The sequence below is a fragment of the Marmota flaviventris genome, chromosome 13 (assembly GCF_047511675.1).
Source record: "Marmota flaviventris isolate mMarFla1 chromosome 13, mMarFla1.hap1, whole genome shotgun sequence".
In the NCBI taxonomy this organism is placed as follows: domain Eukaryota; kingdom Metazoa; phylum Chordata; class Mammalia; order Rodentia; family Sciuridae; genus Marmota; species Marmota flaviventris.
The window spans coordinates 52,059,746-52,083,049 of record NC_092510.1 but is presented as its reverse complement, the minus strand read 5'-3'; the positions used below and the strand labels follow the sequence as shown (position 1 = coordinate 52,083,049).

The 23,304-nt window shown below is 32.6% G+C and overlaps 1 protein-coding gene across 6 annotated transcripts in view; it reads right to left on the bottom strand.

Moving 5' to 3' along the window:
* Positions 1–23,304, bottom strand: part of Cntln (centlein) — a 306,285-nt gene that overhangs the window by 182,102 nt on the left and 100,879 nt on the right. For all 6 annotated transcript variants that reach the window (XM_027950608.2, XM_071600659.1, XM_071600660.1 and 3 more), the window contains 2 exons: positions 19,065–19,227; positions 3,926–4,120 (listed from right to left, as the gene is read on the bottom strand). In XM_027950608.2, the coding sequence (XP_027806409.2) occupies positions 3,926–4,120; positions 19,065–19,227 (358 nt within the window). The remainder of the gene's footprint in view (positions 1–3,925; positions 4,121–19,064; positions 19,228–23,304) is intronic.

Sequence of the window (23,304 nt, the reverse complement as noted above, 5' to 3'; positions counted from 1 at the left end):
TCTACAGTCATATTGGGAGATTTTAATATGTTTCTCTTAAAAAAACAATAGAAAAATTGAGGCACAGAATCTGAATTCCAACAGCTGCAATGACATAATTAATGTTTAAGGAACATTCAGCCCTATAGTGCAATGTATAAATTATTTTCAGGTATATATAGTATATTCAACAAAACCATATGCTGAGCCATAAAAGATTCAATAAACTTCATAATATAGCAGTTTTACAGAGTACTATATCTAACCAAAATTAATGTGCATTGGAAGTCTGTAAACATAAGAAGATATAAAAGGAGAGAAAAACACATAAAAATATTCCAAGAGTAAATCAGATGCTTTTAAGTAACCAAAAAGGCAAACAAAAAATCACAAAGGAAACAAGAAATGTTTCTAATTGAATACTTGTTTGTAGAAATTGACAAGATGATACCAAAACCTCTACAAAAAAATGAGAAATATATACAGTATTCCTAAAAAGAGAATAAAGTGATTTACATTACTGTCATTTCAAAAGTTACTATAAAGTTACATATGTGAACAGTTATTATTGTTTGAATCTTCAATGTTCCCAAAAGCTCATATATTGAAAGTTTCAGAGGTGAGGCGCTTAGAAAATGATTAGATTGTGAGGACTGTAACCTCATCAGTAGATTAATAAGTTGAAAAAACTACTGGGTGATAATTGTAGGCAAGTGGGCCATGGCTGGAGGAAGCTGGCAATTGGGGAAGCAGCTTTGGAGACTATATCAGTCCTAGGCTCCTTCCTGTCTTTCTCTCTCTCAGCTTCCTGTTTCCCTGTGCTGAACAGCTTTCCTCTACCATGCCATTCTGTGATGTTGTTTGTACTTTACAGATAGCCAATCATAAATTAAATCCTCTGAAACAATGAGGCAAAATAAATCTTTCCCCCCTCTAAGTTGTTCTTGTCAAGTTATTTTGGTCATAGTGATGAAAGGCTGACTAACACAGATGGGTATATTTCTTAACTCTATTCTGTTCTATTGATCATTTTGTCTTGAGCATTTCCCAGTAAATTTTAGAATAGACTTGTCAATTTCTTTAAAAGAAAACCAGGCTCCACAGAGATTGACTAAGATTTCATGATAGATATATTTAGGGAAAACTGGCCTTCTTATAACTTCTGATTCCTGAATTTAGTGTAGCTGCCCATTTAATGTAATGGCATTTTCTTGACTTTCCCTCTAGTATGTTTTATATGTTTTAAAGTACAAATCCTCTCACCGCTTTGTCAAATCCATCATTAATTATTACATAGCATTTGAGATCATTATAAATGACATTTTTTTCAATTGCTGATTATTTCCTTTTATATAGAAATACAAGTGACTTATAAGTTGATACATTACAACACTTCCAAATTTACTTAATAGTCCTAGGAGCTTTTTCATAAATTATAAGGATTCTATACAAATAGCATGTTATCTATAAATAGTTTCACTTCATTTTTTCTAATTTCTATGTTTTCATTGGTTTCTTGTTTCATGTATGTACTAGTTAGAATCTCCAGAATAATTCTGAAAAGAATATGTGAGAAAGAACATTCTTGACTTGTTTCTAATCTTAGAGGGAAAGCATTCAGTGTTTACCATTATGAAATAAATGATATCACTATTACATGAATTCTTCCAGGGATATGAAAAAGAGACAGTTCTTTGCAATTCATAATAAAATGCCAACAATACTTTATATCAAATCTAATGGGAAACATTCAAGAAAGGAGAAGTACAGTCCAATAACCCTCATAAACATAGATGCAGATACCTTAATCAAAATATAAGCGAATTTGAATTTAGCAATATATGAAAATGATAAAACATTATGTTAGATTCATTTAAGAAATGGAAAATTGAATGAATAATTCAAAACTAATTGCTGTAATTCACAACATTAATGAAATAACTTTAAAAGGCTTTAGTAGTCTATAAAAGGTTCATAAAAAGCAGTGTATATATTCAATACCTGTTCATAAAAAAGCTTTCATCATTCTAAGAATATATGGTATTTTAGTCTGTTTGTGATGCTATAATAAGATACATTGATAACAACAAAAGACTATAAATAACCTAAGTACTCATCTAGAGAAAGATAAGTGATTGGTAGTCATGAAATAAAATACATTAAAAAGTGAAAATAAATAGCTATAAACAGCAGAGATGAGTCTTAGAAACATGATGATAAGTAAAAATTGTCAAACACAATATGATAATACATATTATAATACCACTTCTACAAGTGATGAAGTTCAATATACCATTTCATCACAAATTCCTATGTGATAAAACTTTTTTAAAATAATGGAAGTGGTAAATAGTTTAGTGGTTACTCCTAGTAAAACAATCAAGGTACAGCTGAGGCTATAGCTCAGTGGTAGAGTGCTTGCCTGGCACATGTGAGGCCCTGGGTTCAATCCTCAGCACTACATAAAAATAAATAAATAAAATAAAGGCTTAAAAAAAGATATTATTGCTTCATTCTTACTTAAAAAAAACTTAAAAAAAAAAAGAATCAAAGTACCAGGGTAAGGAAGGAAATACAAATAGATATCAGTCATTAGTAATGTTCTAGTCTTTGGATGAGTTAGTAGGACAAGAGAATTTATTATAATACACAAGCAAACAATGAAACTAAATTAAATTAAGTAGGTCTACACATATAACATAATAATGTGTCATGATGCAAATTTTATGATCAACCCAATTCAATGCACTAGCTGTTAAAGAAATAAAAACTGTAATACAATACAGTGCAAATTTTAAAACTGCTGTATTAAGGTTAAGTTATTAGCAAGAGAAAATGTGCTAGGTTCAACAATTAGATATTTTTAAAAAATCATTAAATACTCACCCAATTTCCTATTTCTGTTAATTGCATTTTTATTTTTAAATAAATAAATCATAAAATTTAAAGAATTGCTGTAAGTACCTTAAACACACAAATAAATTCACAGAAATAAAGTATTTTTAAAAAGATATTTAACTTGAAAGTTAACCTGGAGATAATATAAAAGAGGTACTAATGAACATTTTCTGTATGTCAAATCCTGTACTTAATATGAACTATATCATTAACCCTCACAAAATTCTATGACATAGATACCACTAATATCAATGCTTTATTTATGAGGAAACTTTGGTTAAAGTGGTAATAAATTTCTTGATTTACCATAGAAAATAATCAGAATGGTCAAATGATTTGTCCAAAATCAAAAGTAAATATACTGGAAGAATCAAGACCAATACATATTGACCACTGTGTACAAGGCATTATGGCAAGTACTTTATGAGATGTGCTGTTAGATACTCTCTATTCAATTATCTCCTTCAGTTATAATGTATTAAAATAGAAATGACCTATTTATTTGCTCTTCAATAATCAAAATAATTCACATAATATCTACATACTTGTCCCTCCATATCCATAATACAATGGTTCCAGGACACCCTTTAAATATCAAAATCTGCAGATTCTTATATTTGCATAAAACCTGTGTACTTTAAATCATCTCTTATTTATAAGACCTAATATAACATAATCCCTATGAAAATATTTATATACAATATTTTAAGGCATAATCATAATAAAAAAGTCTGTTCATGTTTAGTACACTTGAAAATTTTTCAATTGTACTTTATTCTTATTAGTTTAATTCATGGATGTGGAACTTGCAGATACTCCGTGGAGGGTTGACTGCTTGATATAGTCTCTATTTCTATATACATTTCTACAAGAATCTCTAATGTATACAATATTCATGTCCACAAAGACTAAAGACAATAGTAAAACAAAAAAATTCCACTACTAATATCCCACTATATGCAAATTTATTTAAATTTTGTATTAAAGTTGTAAGAGATAATTTAATATAGTATTATACTGGCTAATATTTTTATAATATGTCTCTCACCTGTGCTGAGTGGTCTGAATCATTTTCTTGAAGTGAAGAATATGGTGCTCCTTGTGATTCCTGAAGTTTTTTTTTTAATTTTGCATTTTCTTGTTCTTTTTGAAATAGTTGATCCTGAAGATTAACGACACTTTGACGGAGCATAGATTCATTTGATTTTGTGGTTTCAAAACAAATGTGTAACTCACTGTAGAGCTGTTTAAAAACATTCAGATTATATTAATAATCATAAACTAGATTAATGCCTGTAGATATATGTGCCTTTATATATACATACAAACATATATTGACAACATAAGACATAGTACTTGCTCTCAGGTTATTTTAAGTCTAAAAGAGAAACAAGACTAAAACATAAGGAAAAGTAAATAGTCAAATATCAATATAAAACTGTAATGTTGAAAAGGTCATAAGTATTATTGGTCAGTTTAATAAAGAAAAAATTATAAACTTCTAAAGAATTTGAAAATATTTTAAGCTTGGTATATTACTCTCATAGGATTTTATGAAAAAGAAAAGTCTTGAACTAAGCAATTACAGTTTTATTGGGCTGAACTGTAAACAAAAAAGCCATTCTAAGAATGGTAGAAATGTGAAAAATTATGTGCTAAAAACAATACAAAGGAGCATAAAGTATATCAGCCTAATTGAATATAATATATACATCTGAAAGAAAAAACAAAGAATATTTCATTGAGAATTCACTGACTGATGTATTCTCATTTAATATACATTAGTATCTACTTCTAAGGTGAGGCAGAAGGAATAAGAGACATAAAGACCTCTCCACCACACTATGCATTTGCACTCCTATTTAGAAGTTGCCCCTGTCTTTATCTGATATGATTGGATGGGTAACTCTTAGAAACAAGGACAAATTATTTTGCACTGAATATCTATCCTTCCAAGAAGCAGGTGAAAAAGGACAGAGAAAGACACTAACAAATGATTTAGGCCTGCCCACATCTAGGAATTGGAACAAATTCTCATTCCTTAGTCCTTATTCCAAATAAACATCTCCTACTTGCCTGTTTTCTTTGATGGGTGACTGGACTTTACATATTTAATATCAATAAGACTAGTAAGTTGCAGACATAAGAGTACAAGAAGCAAAGACAGTCTTCCAGCATTTTTAATTTTAGGACCCAGTCCAACAGAAACTTAGCCAAAACATCTTCAAACAAGATTTGTCTATTTTTATTTCTGAAGTGTTTTCTGATGACAAGGCCTCAGGATAATAAAATGCTTATTTTTCTAGGAGATATTGCAAGGAGACATAAGTTTAGATATTCCAGTGCCCTGGATACTACATTCTTCTCATTTCATTAATAACAATAGAGTTAAAAAAAAAGTTCTCAAGTAAGTAAATTAGGTAATAGATTCATTCACCTGTTCTGACTCAGGCATTATAAGTAACTTTTTCTCTATTAGCAATCAGAATACATTATAACAGTTTTCAGAGAAACTCTTTTGCCTAAAACTTTCATTTAAATAGACAAAAATGCTAGAATTTTATCACAATTTTTGTAAGATTCTTCCCTATGAAAATATAATCATATGTTCTACTATATATCTTACAGGTATGATTCATTAAAATCTATAATTAACATTTATTATGTTTATTATTCTTTATGCTATTTTCTCTTGACAAAATTAAAGTGAAAAAGAGAATCTCCAGATTATGGAAAACAAGTTAATATCAGATTAGAGCTCCCAAACTCCAAGTCCTTAAATTTTCAGGGGTTTGTACTAAAGTAAACTTGCTCCCATATTTTAATGTGCATTGGGAAAGCAAAATGATATTTTTATTACTTAAATAATTTTGAAAACATATATGCTCTCTCATCCAAGGACACTAACTTATTCAACAAATTTTCTATATTTACTAATTATACTACTTTCAACATTTAGTCAGATAATAAATTCTTCAAGTGAAAAGTATATTTATACAAGAAGATAAAAAGAAGAAAACTATAACCTGAAGTTTAAGCAAAAAGTATGCATGGGTTAACTCCTTTTTTCCTTAAACTGATATTGGATTATTTAATGTAATTACCATTAAAGAGAGAAAAGTTATAAAATACATAGTTAGAACCTGAAACATGTTAGATAGTCTGAAAAATCACAAACGCAGATATAATTCATATTAATATTTAAATCACATGTATGTATTTTAATGATGTAAAAGATTAAAGTGTTTACTATTATAAGCTGGAAATGGTGGCACACACCTATAATCCCAGCTATTTAGAAGGCTTAGGCAAGAGGATTTCAAGTTCAAGGCCAGACTTAGTAAAACACTATCTCAAAATAAAACAAATAAAAGACTGAGGGTATAGCTCAGTGGTAGAATTTCCCTGGATTCAATTCCCAGTACCTCCAACAACCAACATTATATAAATATCTACATGCTTAGAGCAAGATAACATAATAGTTTACTTTTAATTATCTTGATCAGTGTTTCTGTTCTTAGAAAGGCCCTCCATATATATGGTAAGTAGATACAGGTGTGAAACTATAGATTTGTTAAGGAGACATCTGCAAAAATGCGATTTACTTCTTTCCTATTCTCAAAAACCATTTTAGTTTTCTCACCCTTGTTCCCCTATTCATGTTCCTCATCCTACCACTATGAACAACTGTTTCTAAACTCTGCAGATAATAAAATGTTATAAATCTACTTTAAAAGTAAGAGAAACAAGAGGAAATGGAAGTGTGGATGGGAAAAAAACAACATGGCACCATCAGTATGGATGTGCACATGCCACAACTGTGTTATAACACTGTTGCAAGTCTTCACTATAGAAGTAGAATGTCCAATCAGAATGAGTATTACCTTTCAAGTGAGACAGTTGGCAAGAAAAAGAGGAACTAACAAAAGGTATATAAGGCAACACTTCCTGCATTCAGGGCTTAGCCTATGGATAACAATCCACTGGGCCAGTGGTGGCACTAATAAATGCTGCTTCCTGCTGAATGCCCCAGTGCCCTGTCTCTCTGTATGAGAATCCCATAACAGAAGGGCAAATGATAAAATGAGAAGGGTGAAAAGTTGAGAGAAAAAGAGCAGAGGAAACAGAAATTTCAGTAAAAACCGTAAATTAAGAAAATATAACCATTGGTTCTTTGAAAATATAAACAATATTGATAAACTCTTAATAAAACTAACCAAAGGAAAGAGAGAGAAGATCCAAATAAAGACAATTAGAGATGTAAAAGGAAATATCATCACAGATACTTCTGAAATCCAGAGGATCAAAAATAGGAACTATTCAAAATAGAAACTATTTTGAAAATGTTTACTCTAATAAACTGGAAAAATCTAGAAGACATTAACAAATTTCTAGACACATATTTCCTGCCCAAATTGAAACATGAAGATATAAAAATCCAAACTCAAATAATGAAATTAAAACAACAATTAAAGGCTGGGACTGTGATTCAGTGGTAGAGCACCTGCCTTACATGTGTGAGGCACTGGGTTTGATCCACAGCACCACATAAAAACAAACAAATAAATAAATAAATATTGTGTCCATCTACAACTAAAAAAATATTTTTTAAAAAAAACATCAATTAAAAGCCTTCCAACAAAGTAAAACTCAGTACTAGATGGATTCTCAGCTAAGTTTTACCACACCTTTAAAGAACTAACACCAGTTTTCCTCAAATTATTACAGTAAATTGAAAGGAAAGGAACCCCCCCTTAAGTACATTCCATGAAGACAGTATAACACTGATACCAAAACAACAAAGCAATATCCCTGATGAGTACAGATGCAAAAATCTTTAATAAAATATTAGCAAACCACATTCAAAAACACATCAAGAATACAATACAACATGATCAAGGGGGTTTCATCTCAGGGATACAGGTTGTTTCAACATATTACAATCAATAAGAGTAATAATTCACCACATAAATAGAATTAAGGGCATGTTTTAGTCAGTTGTGGGTTTTGTTTGTTTGTTTGTTTTTGTTGCTGTGACCAAAAGACCAAACCAGAACAATTTTAAGAAGGAAAAGTGTATTTGATATTCACGGTTTAAACAGTCTCAGTGCAAAAACAGACAACTGTATTCCTTTGAGCCTGAGGTGAGGTAGAACATCATGATAAAAATGTGAGGCAGACAAAATCAGCTGGGAACAGGTACCAGGAAGCAAAGAAACAGCTCTGCTCATTAAGAACAAAATAGTAACCCCAGAGGCATACCACAAGGAATCCACCTCCTTGAGTCACACACTATGTGCTACAGCTATCAACAAATTAATCCCTATCAGGGGATTAATGTACTGATTATGTTAAACCTCTTATAACCCAAACATTTCATCTTTAAACTCTCTTCCATGGTCTCACACATGAGCTTTTGGTAGACACCTAATATCTAAACCGTAAGAGGACAATATCATACAATCAACTCAATAGATGCAGAAAATGTATTTGATGAAATCCAGCACCCATTCATGTTTAAAACACTTGAGGAATTAGGAATAGAAGGAATTTACCTCAACAGTATAAAGTATATATATGAAAAAATTAAAGGCAAACTAGTAATAAATGAAGAAAAAATTAAAGCATTTCCTCTAAAATCAGGAACAAGACAAGGATGTCCATTCTCACCACTCTTATTCAATATAGTCCTTCAAACTCTAGCCAGAGAAATCAAAAAAGAAAATTAAAGAGATACAAATAGGAAAAGAAAAAATCAAATTATCTATTTGCTAATGACATGATCCTATATGGTGAAGACCCAAAAATACTACACCAGAAGACTTCTAGAGCTGATAAATTCAGCAAAGTAGCAAATACAAAATCAACATTCATAAATCAGTAGCTTTCCTATACTCCAAGAGTGACTTTGCTGAGAAAGAAAGCAATAAAATCACTCTATCTATAATAACCATAAAAAATAAAATACTTGGGAATTAATCTAACCAGGAAGATAAAAGAGTTCTACAATGAAAATTAAAGAACATAGAAAAAAGAAGTTAAAGAAGACTTTAGAAGATAGAAAAACATCCCATGTTCTTAGATAGACAGCATTAATATTGCCAAAATGGCCATATTACCACAAGTGGTACAGAGATTCAAGGCAATCTCCATCAAAATACCAATGACGTTCATCACAGAATTAGAAAAAAACAATTCTTAAATTTGGAATAATAGGAGACTCAGAAAAGAAATCCTGAGCAAGAAAAGCAAAGCAGGAAGCATCACAATACCTGATCTGAACTTATACAACAGAAATATAGTTTAAAAAAAAAAAAAAGCATGGCATTGGCATCAAAATAGACATGAAGACCAATGAGGCAGAAGACACATAGACAAACCTACATATTTCAAACCATCTGACACTTCACAAGGTATCAAAATATAGGTTGAAAGAAAGATAGCCTTTTTAGCTAATGATGTTGCAAAAACTGGATATCCATATGCAGAAAAATGAAACTAGATCACCATATCTCATCTTGCACAAAAGTCAAATAACACTGGATCAAAAACTTAGGGATTATACTAGAAACTTTACAAATGATAGAAGAAAACAGAATCAACACCCCAATGTATTGGAACAGACACTGTCAAAATACAACCAAGAATCAATAAGTGGGATATCATCAAATGAAAAAGGTTCCCTAGAGGAGCAAAGGAAACAATAACCACCATGAACAGAAAGCTTACAGAATAGGAGAAATTCTTTGCCAGATTCTCTGACAGGGTACTAATATACAGAATACATAAGGAATTAAAAAAAGTCAATACCAGAAAAACAAATAACTCAATCAATAAATAGGTTGGGGAACTAAGCAAATGTTTCTCATAAGAAAAAAAAAACAAATGGCCACCAAACATATGAAAAAGCAATTAGGGAAACAAATTGAAATAGTTAAAATAGCAATTATTTTTTTAATTAAACCCAAAGACTTTATTCAGAACTACTGCAATAAGGAGAGAGATTGAATTCATTTCCATTCAATCAAAAGAAAAAAAAAAGTTTTATGCACTAGAATGAGGTAGTAGCAAAGATCTGGAGGACATTGGAGGAAGATTAATCAATGTGATTATGTTAACAAACCCATGTTCAGCTGCTCACTGTAGAACCAACCATTTAAGTTGAAAGACATCAAGTCCTGTCAAGGAAGACAATTTTGTTGGAAAAGGGGTCTAGACAAAAAGATGGGGAACTTTTGTTATAAAGCCTATTCTGTCTGGAAAGCAAGTTATGGGCACTTTATCATTATTTATTGGTGGGTGATAGGTTAAAATAGCAATTATTAAGAATATAAGTAATAACAAATGCTGGTGAGGATGTGAGGGAAAATGGTACACTCACACATTGTCAATGGGACCATAAATTATCACAAACACTCTGGAAAACAGTATGGAGATTCCTTAAAAAACTAGGAATGAGACGGGCATGGTGGCGCACACCTGTAATCCCAGCTACTTGCAAGGTTGAGGTAGAGTTGATTAAGAGTTCAAAGCCCTTCTCAACAACCAAATGAGGCACCAAGCAACTCAGCGAGACCCTGTCTCTAAATAAAATATTTTAGAAAGGGCTGGGGATGTGGCTCAGTTGTTAAATTCCCCTGGGATCAATCCCTGATACCAAAAAAAAAAAAAAAAAAGTAAAAATAAAAAAGCCAGGCATAGTGGTGCACACCTGTAATCCCAGCAGCTCAGGAGGCTGAGATACGAGGATCACAAATTCAAAGCAAGCCTCCGCAATGGCAAGGCACTAAGCATTTCAGTGAGACCCTGTCTCTAAATAAAATACAAAATAAGGCTGGGGATGTGGCTCAGTGGTTGAATAGCTCTAGGTTCAATTCCCAGTATCAAAAAAAAAAAAAAAAAAGAAAGAAAGAAATGGAACCACCACATGACCCTTCTATCCCATTCCTCAGCACTTATCCAAAAGAAATAAAATCTGCAGTCTTCAGTAATACAGGAACATCGCTGTTTATAACAGCAAAACTCACAATGGCCAACATATAGAACCAGCTCAGGTACCTCTCAACAAATGAATGGATTAAGAAAACAAGCTATATAAATAATGTAGTTTTACTCAGACATAAAGAAGAATGGATTATGGTGTTTGCCAGTAAATGAATAGAATTGGAAAACATCATGCTCAGTGAAATAAAACAGATTCAGAAAATCAAGGATCAAATATTTTCTCTAATATGCAGAAGCTAGATAGAGGGAATGTCAGTGGAGTAGAAGGAGGGAGGAAGGTCAGCAAAGAGGAGGAAATGAGGAATCTGACAAAATTATGCTATGTGTATATATAAATATTCCACAGTGAATTCCACTTTTATGACTATCTATAAAACAGCAATTAATAATAAATATATAAATATCTAATTCTTGAAGAACTAAGCATAATAATAATTGAGAACAAAACTGTTAATATAATTTTTTGATTCAACTCACCTGAGCCTCACATCCAAACTCCAAATAAAATTTTGGAAATACTAAAATTAACCTATGTGAAAATATTTTAAAGTAATCAGTTTAGTCTCATTGCATAAATTACTAGACTATTCAAATGCACTGGGAAAACCCTAGATAAATATAAGAATAAAGACATTATGGTTTGGATATGAGTCATCCATTAAAAGCTCCTGTTAATCGAGGAGGTGAAATGATTATGGAAGTCATAACATAATCACTGGATTAATTCATTTAATAGATTCATAATTTGAATGAATTACTGGGTGGTAAATGTAGGAAGGTGAAGCCTGGCTGAAGGAAGTAGGTCACTGGTAGTATGCCATATGGATTTTTTATTTATCCCTGGATCTTCATGCTCTCTTCTGCTTCCCAGCTGCCTTGAGCTGATATCTTTCCTCCACCATGCCCTTCCACCATGATGTTCTGACCCATCATGGGCCCAGAGCACTGGAGTCAGTTGACAATGAATTAATACCTCTGAAATCTTAAGCCAAAACAAACTTTTCCTCCTCTTAGTTGTTCCTATCAGGTCTTTTGGTCATAATGACCAAAAACAAAACAAACCAAAAAACTACATAACACAATACTTAAGAAAAATAATCTAGGATCAGAATGAAAAATTTGATGTAAATGAACAATGGAAGTCTAAACACACATGAAAATAATCACAGTGTATCATTCCCAAATATTAAAATCCTGCACTCTATAACCAATACATTTTTGGGGCAATGGATGGGGAGAAGTTTAGTAAAAATCTGCAGAAGGTGAATGTTGTAGCCAAATTTTAAAAACAAATCAAATTTATGCAATCAGAGAAAATAATAGAGTAATGATGGAGTCCCCTTTCACAGAATATATTAATACGGTATATTCTTTCACCAAAAAATAAATAAATAAACAAACACACAATGGATTCTTCATAATAACAATTCAGATATCAGGGTAAATTGTGTAACATTAAAGGTTATTTAATATTGAAAGAATGTTGATGAGAATTCCACATGCAACTTGTAGAATTTGTTTAACTGAATCCTTTCAGGATAAGATCATATTATTACAGGTAAAGATAAACTTATATTGTGGGCCTTAAAATAAAGTTTAAATTTATGGATTCTGAACTCAATATTAATGAGACTTAAATTCTACAAAGGTAGTTGTTTGAATTTAAACAATAGTCTAACCCTCAGATATCTGATTTATAAAACAAAGATAGTAATTATTATAACAATAAATAATAATGGTTTCACAAAGGGTTAGTGTGACATGCAAATAAAGAAACAAAAGCTTAACTGCAAAGACATGATAAACAATAAAATAAATAAGAGTTCACTGTTACAACTAAATGGTTACTTAAGTGGCTTGCCTTTTTACCTCAGTTTACATGATATTGTTGTTGTGGTTTAGATTTGAAGTGTCCTCAAAAAGCTCATGTGTTAGATAATGCAAGAAAGTTTAAATGTGAAATGATTGGGTTATGAAAGCCCTAACAATCAATTCATTAATCCACTTCAAGGGATTAAATGGGTGGTAACTCTAGGGAGGTAGAATATAGCTAGGTGGGTCACCGGGCGAGTGCCTTTGGGATATATATTTTGGCCCTGGTGAGAAGAGCTCTCTTTTCTACTTTCATGTCCTGAGTTGCTTTGCTCTGCCACACCCTTCTGCTTTGATGTTCTGCCTCTCCTGTGGCCCAGAGCAATGGAATTGGACATCTATAGACTGAGACCTCTGAAACCATTAATCCCAAACTTACTGCTCTATGTTGTTTTTCTAGGTCTTCTGGTCAAAGCAGGAAAAAAAACCCAACTGTTTTGAAAAGATGCATGTAAATGGAAAGACAGGTTTTCTCTGGCTTATAGTACATTTTTTACACTATTTATTTTATATACGGTTGTGATTTAGATGGAAGGTTTCCTCACTTGTTAGCTTCTTCATTGCTATGACAAAACACCTGAGAAAATCAAATTTTACACAGGAAATTTTATTTTGGCTCACAGTTTCAAAACTTTCAGTCCATGGCTGCTTGGCCCATTTGCTTATGGGCCTATGGTTGTGAGGGTGTACATCATGATGGAAGTCTGTAGTAAAAGAAACCTGTTCAGCTCAGACCAGTGGGAAAGCAAAGTGAGAGGAAGGGGTTAGGGTTCAAATAACCATGGTATCCTCTTTCAATATCTTCTAAAGGTTCTACCACGTACAAATATTGCCACAGGCTGACAACCAAGCCTTTATTATATGAGCCTTTATACCATTCTTTCCCTGGGACACAAAAGCTCATGCCAATCTCAGAATGCAAATTGCATTCTGTCCATCTCCACTAGTCCCTAGAGTCTTAACACTGCCAGCACTGAAGAAAAGTCCAAGTACAAAGTCTCCTCTGAAACTCAAGGCAAACTCATCTGTAAGTCCCCATAAAAATCAAAAAGAAAGTTACATATTTCCAATACACAATGGTGGGAAAGACACAGGGTAACATCTGTATTCCAAACATTAGGAAAAGGGTTATAGAAAGAATGGGGAAGGATCAAACTAAGACTAAAACCCAGGAGGCAAACATTAAATCCCATTGTCTCATATCTGCATCTAGGTCACATAGTGGCATGATATGATCCTATTATCTTGTCAGCTGCAGCCCACATGGCCACGGTCTTGGACTGTTTCGGTTTGGTGCCTGCAGCTTCCCTCAAAGGGCGTTCCACATGCTTGGCATCTCTAATTGTCTTGGGTCTCCACTGCAGCTCTAGCTTCACTCTCACAGCTTTACACACTGCCCTGTCAGGGACTGCTTGCAAGAACTCTGACCCTACCATATACTTCCTGATTTCTGTATGCTGTTCTTTGAAATCTTGGTGAAAGACTCCATGACCCTATAACTCTTGCTTTCTAAATACCTGCTCAAACTAACATCGTGGGAATAATGCCTCCATTTGCCACCAGCAACAGGTGTTAGTCAAGCCTACTTGAACCAGGGTTGTAATGCTTTGCCTCTGTATGACTTTATGGCTGAACATGGGGAAACAACACCCAGGGAAACAATTGCCTAGGTGACCCTATATAAACAGGATGCCCAGGGCCACCTTCTCAAATGAAAGACCTTTAAAAGGAATTTATACCTTTACACACTTGGGTCTTCAATTGGTGGGTTCTTGCTGATTCCTGAGATGCCCTTAAGGCATTTTTGTTATTGTACTGATGCAAAATACTTGGCTTCATTTTAATGGGTATTAATCTCTATACTCACTTGGCCATAACTGTAAATGCACTTCTTTTCTTGCCAAACTGCAAGTTTTTCCAAATTTTTTCAGTCTTATTTTGCTCCCAATTTTCATTGTATACTTAGCTAAAAGCAGCCAGTAATAACTATGCTGCTGCATGAATGCTATGCCTCCTTGAAATTTCCTCTGCCACATAAATAAGTCTATCACCTTTAAACTCAGTCTCGCACAAAGTCTCAGGGCATAAACAAAATGTGGAAAAGTTATTTGCTAGAACATAAATACACAGTCTGTATTCCATTTCCCAATAGAGTCCTCATATTCATCTGAACCTCATCAACATAGCCTTTAATGTCCTCATTTCTATCAGTATTCTGGTCTTGTAGCCTCCACCAGAGTCACCCATTAAGCTCCATTTACAGCACTCTAGGATTTTTCTAACACAGCTCTCCAAACTTTCCCAAACTCCTCCTGCAAACCTATTTCAAAAGATTCTGAACACTGCATACTGGTCACATCAAGGACCCCTCTTGTTAGTACCAAATATCTATATCAGTCAACTTTGTTGTTACATGATTAAAACACCTGGAAAAATCAACTTATTGAGGAAGAAAGATTTATTTTGGCTCACAGTTTCAAGGACTGCTTTCATGGATGCTTAGTCCAATTGCTTTTGGGCCATTGGCAAGGATACCACAGCATGGATAGAAGAATCCTGTCCACTTAATGATAGCCTGAAAGAAAACTGAGAGACAGAGGCTGAAGACCAAATATCTCCTTCAAGTGCATAACCCCAATAACCAAACTTCCTTCCACTAGGCCCCGTCTCCTAAAGGTGAAATCTCCTTCAGCTTCCACCTCCTTCCAATACTGCCACAGGAATCAACCAAGTCATATCACATCAGCCTTTGGGGGAACTTCAATTTCTAATTCTAGCACTTAATTTTTCCTTCTTATTATACTATCCAGACCAATTTACCCACTCAGGTAAAAATTAAGTGAACAAGAATAATATTTAAATCCATATAGAAATATCCCTGTTAAGCTTTAAGACACTATAGGCATTAAGATAAGCATTTATGCTTTTAACATTGCATCACCCAAAGTGGGTTACCATACTATACAACTCCTTAAAACTGAATAATTTAATATTTACTGATCATGTGGCAAACAGGTTCCCTTCAAACTCCACAATCCCCTGAGCCTTCTTATTTAATAATTTAAACATTTTATTTTCATTTATGACCCAATTAAAAGTGAATTACACACTGTTAATATGATGTTACTAACTTCTTCATAAAAAGACCACTTTCCTGAGTGGGTGGGTTTGAGTGTGTGCATGTGTATATATGTGTGTGTGTGTGTGTGTGTGTGTGTGTGTGTGTGTGTGTCTGCATCTGTGTCTATGTTTAATACATTCTAATAATTACTGAGAGTCTGAACTAATAATAACAAAGAGATGTTTACTCCAAGTTCATTATAATAGTGAAAATTTTAAATTATAATTGATATTGTAAAATTGTTAAATAAATTATTATTTCCAAAATAATTATATGTCATAGCTTTTAATATAATATTTTGCTACTTTTTTATTGTTGTTGCAGTACTATGTAATGAACCCACTGTTGCTCTACCATTGAATATATCCCCATATCCCCAGAACGTTGTATTTTTGAGACAGAGACTTGCTAGGTTGCCCAGGCTGGCCTCAAACTGGCAATCCTCCTGTCTTAGCCACCCAAGTAGCTGGTATTATAGGCATGAACCATGTACTCAGCTAGTAGAAGACATTTTTAGTATGTTTACAGATACATTAAAATTTACTTGAAAGCTGAAAGTAAATATTCAAAGTGTTAATAATATTTGCCTTTGGGAAATGGAATTGTCAAAGATTCTGTTTTTATTAGTAACTACTTATATCTAAACTATCAAACAAAAAAGAATTGTAATGTCTCCTGACTGCAGGCAAAATTTATAAAGTATAAATAATTTAAAAAATTCTGAATTGAGTTAATTTGAGGATATTAATGCAAACATTATGAAAATTATGATTTACTATAAATAAATTAAAATAATATAGTGAGAACTACAATTTCAGAGTAATAATTAAGTTAAATATCAATAAATTTTACAAACATATGCATGCACACACAGTGCAGAAGTAATGTCTGAGGAACAAATAAAAAGAAAAATGAAATTCAATGTTGAGAAATGGAGGACAAAAAATAGACTAAAGAAAGGAAACGTAAGCCAATTTTTCAAAGCAGCAGATCTTAGTTTGTACTTTTTGGCTTTTTATCTGCCTCAATAATATTCATAAGAACAATACATTTCCACCACTTAGATATTTCTCATGTTTCTTGTAGGAGAGAAACATAATACTAGTGGGAAAGCTTCAAAAATATTGAGATAAAAATTTAAGTTAGAACAAGTTATACAAGCAAGAAAATAATAGTTCTGTCTCTCAAATTTAGTAAGTAGATGGTATCTTTGCTGATAATGGGGTGTGAGGGGTTCAGGCACTAGAAGCAAGCTCAAAGACCTTGAGGTTGAAGAAATACCTGGTATGTACAAGGAACAAAAATAAGGTTAATATAGCTAAATTGGAGCAAATAAACACAAGAAAAAGTTTAGCATCACACAGGGTTTTACTTTGTATGTACTGGGAAAACAATGGAGAGAAAAGAGGAATAACCACATTTGATATGCTAAGTTTTAGGAAGAATATCTTGATATGTGTTGAGAGTTTACTCAAAGCATGAAATCAGAGTGAAGAAAACAAGTGGCAACTTACTGTTATAATGCATGATAGTGGCATGGCTAAAATGGTGACAGAAGGATTGATAGGAAATAGAATTCGGGACATGTGTTAAGACAAAGCAGAAAAGTTAGTTCTGAACATGTTGAGAGTGAGAATTCCATTAAGCATCAAAGCAAAGAGATTACTGAGTAAGCAAGTAGATATACTCTTTCCTAAAGATTTAGGAAGACATTCAAAGTAGACAAGTTTTCCCCAGAAAACAGTACGATTTTGAAAGCATAAGTGATTGGATAAAATCATCTAGGATGTGAGATCAAACAGGAAAAAAAAAACAGATATGACAACTGAGGTCTGAGACATTTTAACACATGAGATAAAGACTAGGAAGGACCAAAAAAGAAAATAAAAAGTAACAGGACTGAAGGAAGAAAATCACAGTACTGTAGTGCATTGGAAGCTAGGAAATGAACAACAACAAAATAAAAAAGGATTTCAAAAAAGAATTATCAATGGTAACAAATGTTGACTAAAAAGTAAAAACAAAGTTATGCATAAAGTGTAAATTTTCAAATCATTTAGCAATGGAACCTGGTGTAGAAACAAAAGCACAGGGGGTAATTTCATAAAATAAAAAGATAGAACTGCTTTAACTGAAGCAGAGAGATAGGCTCTACCCTCCTGTTCGGTATCATTTATGTCCTTGGGAAAACTTGAAGACAACACAGAATATTACTAAAAACCACTGTATGAAAACATCATTTAAAATTATCTTTAAGAAAACAAACAACAACAAAATAATAAAATAAAAACGTGTTTAATGTTACATAATGAAATTACTTATTCTGTATTAATTATAGAGATTAGGTTTTCATCATGCTTTTTCGAGGAAAAAGGATTAAAAGAAAAAAGATCCAATTTGTAGAAACAAAATGGATTTTATTAGTTAAACTCTTAAAATGTCACAAGCTTCAAATATTAAAGGAAATAACATTACTCTCATAGCGTTAATCCATATATAAACTATTCATATAAATAATTTAGCCAATTATGCAAAATATATGAGAGAAAACAATAATTTTTTGAAACTTACTTCTGCTGAGTCAGTTATACTAACTAAATAGCTGGGTACACCTACTTAAGGGGCTCCTTAAACAACAGTAAAGTGAAATGACTACTAAAAGAAACATACAAAATAAAGAGGAAAAATCCTTGAAAATTATTGACCCTGAAGATCTCATCAGCATTCCCCTTTGTGTTTGTGCAGATCTGCCAATAACATACTGTACAAATTTTATTATAAAAGTCTGTCATAGATCATAAACTAGAATAACACTTGATTAATTTCTCATAGCAGAATACTGAGTAGTTCTACTCCCCAAATCCTTTCCAGTTTAGGGGTTATATCCCTACAAGTTTCATAGTATATGTCGAAATTTATAAATACAATAAGCTATGGAATAAAGCTATATCTACATTATAAATAATTCAGTTCTAATAACCATGAACAAACTGACAAAATACTAAATATTACCCAGCTGAACTTCACGTATTTCATTGTGAATATGGAAAAGAAAAAATACATATAAAAGGGAGTAATACAGAAATGCTAAATTTAAAAAAATGCTAAATTTAAAAAAATTTTTTAAAGTAATGCATTCCCCCATGTTCATATCTATAAATTTATATTTCATAACTATATAAAAGCATACTTTTTGGTATGATATACTTTCAGCTGTATGGGCATCTTCCTGATTTTTCAGTACTTTTTGTGTGTCCATATTGAGAACCTGAAGCTGCTGGATCAGCTCTGCTTGCTGTGCTGTATGTGCACTGTTCTGTTTGTAAAGATTTTGCAGCTCCTGCAATTCTTTCCTGTGCAAAGCAAGCAATAAACAGAAAGAAGCATGAATAAAAATCATCTCAGTTAAATAATTGTGTTCATCTAAGGTTTTAGATCAGCTTCCTATTTTTCATCTACTATTTTTTACTGAAGGCAAACTTATTAATAAAAGAAATAATATATAAAGTATTTAATATTTATCACATACACCTAGAAAGTATTGATAGAACTACTATAACTTTCAAAGGCAAATACTTATCAATTTTCTTTTATAGCTTAATAGCAATAAAAATCCTGGATATATAGTCATAGAACCACCTTCTTACTGAAATTAAGTTAACACTTCAGTTCCAAGAATTGGTAAATACTGTTGTCAACTATAGTTATCATATAGTTTTGAAGAAACAGTAACCCAACCCTCCATTTTATATTATACAAAAATTTAATATATTTTTTAAATCCCCCCCAAAATAGCTTTCATTTTCAAACAAGAGTTCCTTAAACAACATTGTCAGTTCTACTTTCTAATCTCAGGGGCCTGGCTGGGATTCCTATGATTCCTCTAATCCAATTTGAAGAAGATAATGAGACAAGAAAGTCAGAACAAACAAAAGCAAGACAAGGGAAAACTAGTCCTTCCAAGTCACTAAGGTAAAACTGGTAAGCAGGAGGACAAATAAACTAGTGGTGGTAATGATGGCACAAAAGGTCCAGGAGAACCATATCTCTAGTATAAACATTTCCAGAGAATTCTGGGGTAGTTAATACTGTGTGATACAGATCATACAAAATTGAAAATTATTTTATGTATTCAATCTGAAGAGAGAAATTTTTAGATATATATTTCATCAAAATACACTTTATATTATATATTTTGGAGATTGGGGTATTTTTTTCTTTTTTTATAGAGATGATAAATAGCATGTGTGTTAAAGACTCTAATGCTTGAAGTGGAAACAAGAGGATAAGATGGAAACTGAAAGGTACACATAGGCCACATCAAGAACTTTGGACTTCCATAAAGTAAAGATTTAGGGTGTATAACGGAAGACAGGGGAAAACAAGGTACATTTTCATTTTATATTTTCCCATTTTTTATTGGTACACTATAGTTCTATATAATGGGGGATTCAATGTTAGAAGTTTACACATAGACACAATAGAACTATTTAATTGGACTAATACCATCCCCAATATTTCTCCTTTCCCTCTCCTCCTGCCTCCCCCTGGTCATTTTACTCTATTTTCTCCCCTCAGTTTTCATGAGATTCCTCCCCACACCCGACATCTTTCTTTTCTTTTTTCCTGTTTGACTCCACATATGAGGAGAAACATACAACCCACGACGTTCTGAGTTTTCCCTATTTTGCTTGGTTTCAAGTTCCATCCATTTTCTAGAAGATGACATAATTCATTCTTCTTTATGGTTCAATAAAACATACCACATCTTTATCCTTTCATTCACTGATGAGTATTTAGTCTGATTCCATAGTTTGACTATAATGATTTGTGCTGCTCTCAATGTGTATGCATGTAGCACTAAACGATGCTGAGAGTGATTCTTTAGGATAAATACTGAGGAGTGGTATAGCTGAGGCATATAGGGGTTCCATTCCTGTTCTTTTGAGGAACCTCCATACTGACATCCAAAATGGATAAACTAATTTACAATCCCACCAACAGTGTAAATGTGTTCCTTTTTCTCCACATGCTCTCCAGAATTTATTAATGTGGGGTTTTTTGTTTGTTTGTCTGTTTGGTTTTGTTTCTTTGCTTTTTTCAGCTCTGGGTATTGAACCCACAGTATCATGCCTATTAGGCAAGCACTCTACCACTGAACTATATCCCCAGTCCTATTGTTTGTAACCTTGATGGTTGCCATTCTGACTGCAATGAGATGGAATCTCAATGTAATTTTATTTTGCATTTCGCTAATTGCTAACAATGTTGAACATTTTTTCATATTTGTTGGCCATTTGTATTTCTTTTGAGAAATGTCTGTTTAATTTGTTTGTCCATTTATTAACTGGATTACTGGTAGGGTTTTTTTGGAGGGGATGCAGGGGGTTCTTAAGTTCTTTGAGTTCTCTATATATTCTGCATATTAATCCTGGAGGAAGAGTAGCCAGCAATGATTTTTTTCCTATTATGTAAGTTCTCTTTTCACATTCTTAATTGTTTATTTTGCTTGTGGAAGCTTTTAGTTTGATGCCACTCCATTTATTAACTCTTGGTATTATTTCCTAAGCTTTGGGGGGCCTTTTGAGAAAGTCAAGCCCTATACCTACATGTTGGAGTGTTAACTCTACATTTTCTCCTAGGAGTTGCATAGTTTCTGGTCTAATTTTGAGGCCTTTGATCCACTTTGAGCTGACTTTTGTGTAGGGTGAGAGATAAAAATCTAGTCTCTCATTCTTTATATAAGGATAACCAGTTTTCTCAGCACCAGTTATTTAAAAGGCTGATTTTTATTCAATGTATGTTTTAGACACCTTTGTCAAGGATCACATAACCATCTTCTTGGTTTCTCTCTGTGTCTTCTATTCTGTGTATTTGTTCTTTTGTCTGTCTATGTCAGTACCATGCAGTTTTTGTGATTATGTCTCTGTAGTATAATTTCAAGCCAGCTACTATGATGGCTGTAGCATTGCTTTTATTGGCACAGAATTCCTTTGCCTATTTGACTCTTTCATTCTTCCAAATGAATTTTAAGACTGTTTTTTTCCAGTTCTATGAAGAATGTCATAGGTAATTTGATAGAGATTATACTGAATCTGTATATTACTTTTGAAAATCTTTGTGTCTTCTTTGACTTCTTTCTTGAAAGTTTTGTAGTTTTCATTGCAGAAGTCTTCTTACCTCCTTGGTTATTAGATTTATTCCTAGAGATGTTTTCTTGCTGTTGCTGCTGTTGAGATTGATGATTCTGTTGTTATTTTCTCTTGTTTTTGAGGCTATTATGAAAGAAAGTGTTTTCCTGATTACCTTCACAGAATTACCACTGGTGTATAAGAAAGCTATTTTGATTTTGTAAACTGATAGTTCTTAGAATTTGAGTATTAACTCTGGCAATTTTCTGGTGGAACTTTTTGAATCTTCTATGTACAGGATCATATTTTCCGCAAACAATGATATTTTGACTTATTCCTTTCTCATTTTTATCCCTTTTATTTCCTTCTCTTGCCTGATTACCCTGGCTAGAATTTCTGGTACTATACTGAATAGGAGGTGAACAGTTTTCTCTTGTTCTGGATTTTAAAGAAAATGTTTTCAGTTTTTACTCATATGTTTTCAGCTTTTCAATATGAGGTGGGTTTGGGGTTTGATGCTGAGGAATGTTCCTGTTATCCCTTGTTCATCCAGTGTCTTTATCATGAATAGATGCTGAATTTTGTTCAAGGATTTCTCTGCATAGAAACTGTTATTTTTTACATGGTATTTTTCTCTGTGCCTATAGCTTCAAACTGGTGATTAATTTACATAAAATAAATGTTAAATGAACAAAATAAATCCTCAGACAGTTGTTGGAAATGGGTAGAAAATAATACAAGAGAAATAAACTCTACTTTTTAGGTCTTTAGGACATTTAATATTCTCTAACCACAACCACATCCCCTGTTCCCATATATATTTGCATATACCATCTTTTGCAACTATTCAAAAATAGTCACTTGCACAAAATAATAGTCCAAATATGGGGGAGGGGAAAGAAGAGAACCAATAATGGCCCGATTCTCCCAGGGAATATGATTCAAGAGGAGAGGAAAAGAAACTCACAGTAATAATCCATGCTACATACTGCCATTATCCATGAGTAAAATTGGAAAAAATGACCAAAGGATATAAGCAATAGAACATCTATCAGAGAATAGTGAAGATATATGTTAAGGAGGAGAACTAACTAAATGCATTCAGAAAAAAGACATGATGAAGGTAAAGGACATCATCTTTCAATATAATGTAAAAGACAAAATTCATTTCTGCTCCAATGTTAGAAGATATTTACTATTTCTTAGAGGTTCGGAATCAGTAGGGTTAGATTTATTTACATTACAGATCAAGTGCAAAAAAACATATGTATCTTTAATCATAAGAAACATACTCAATAA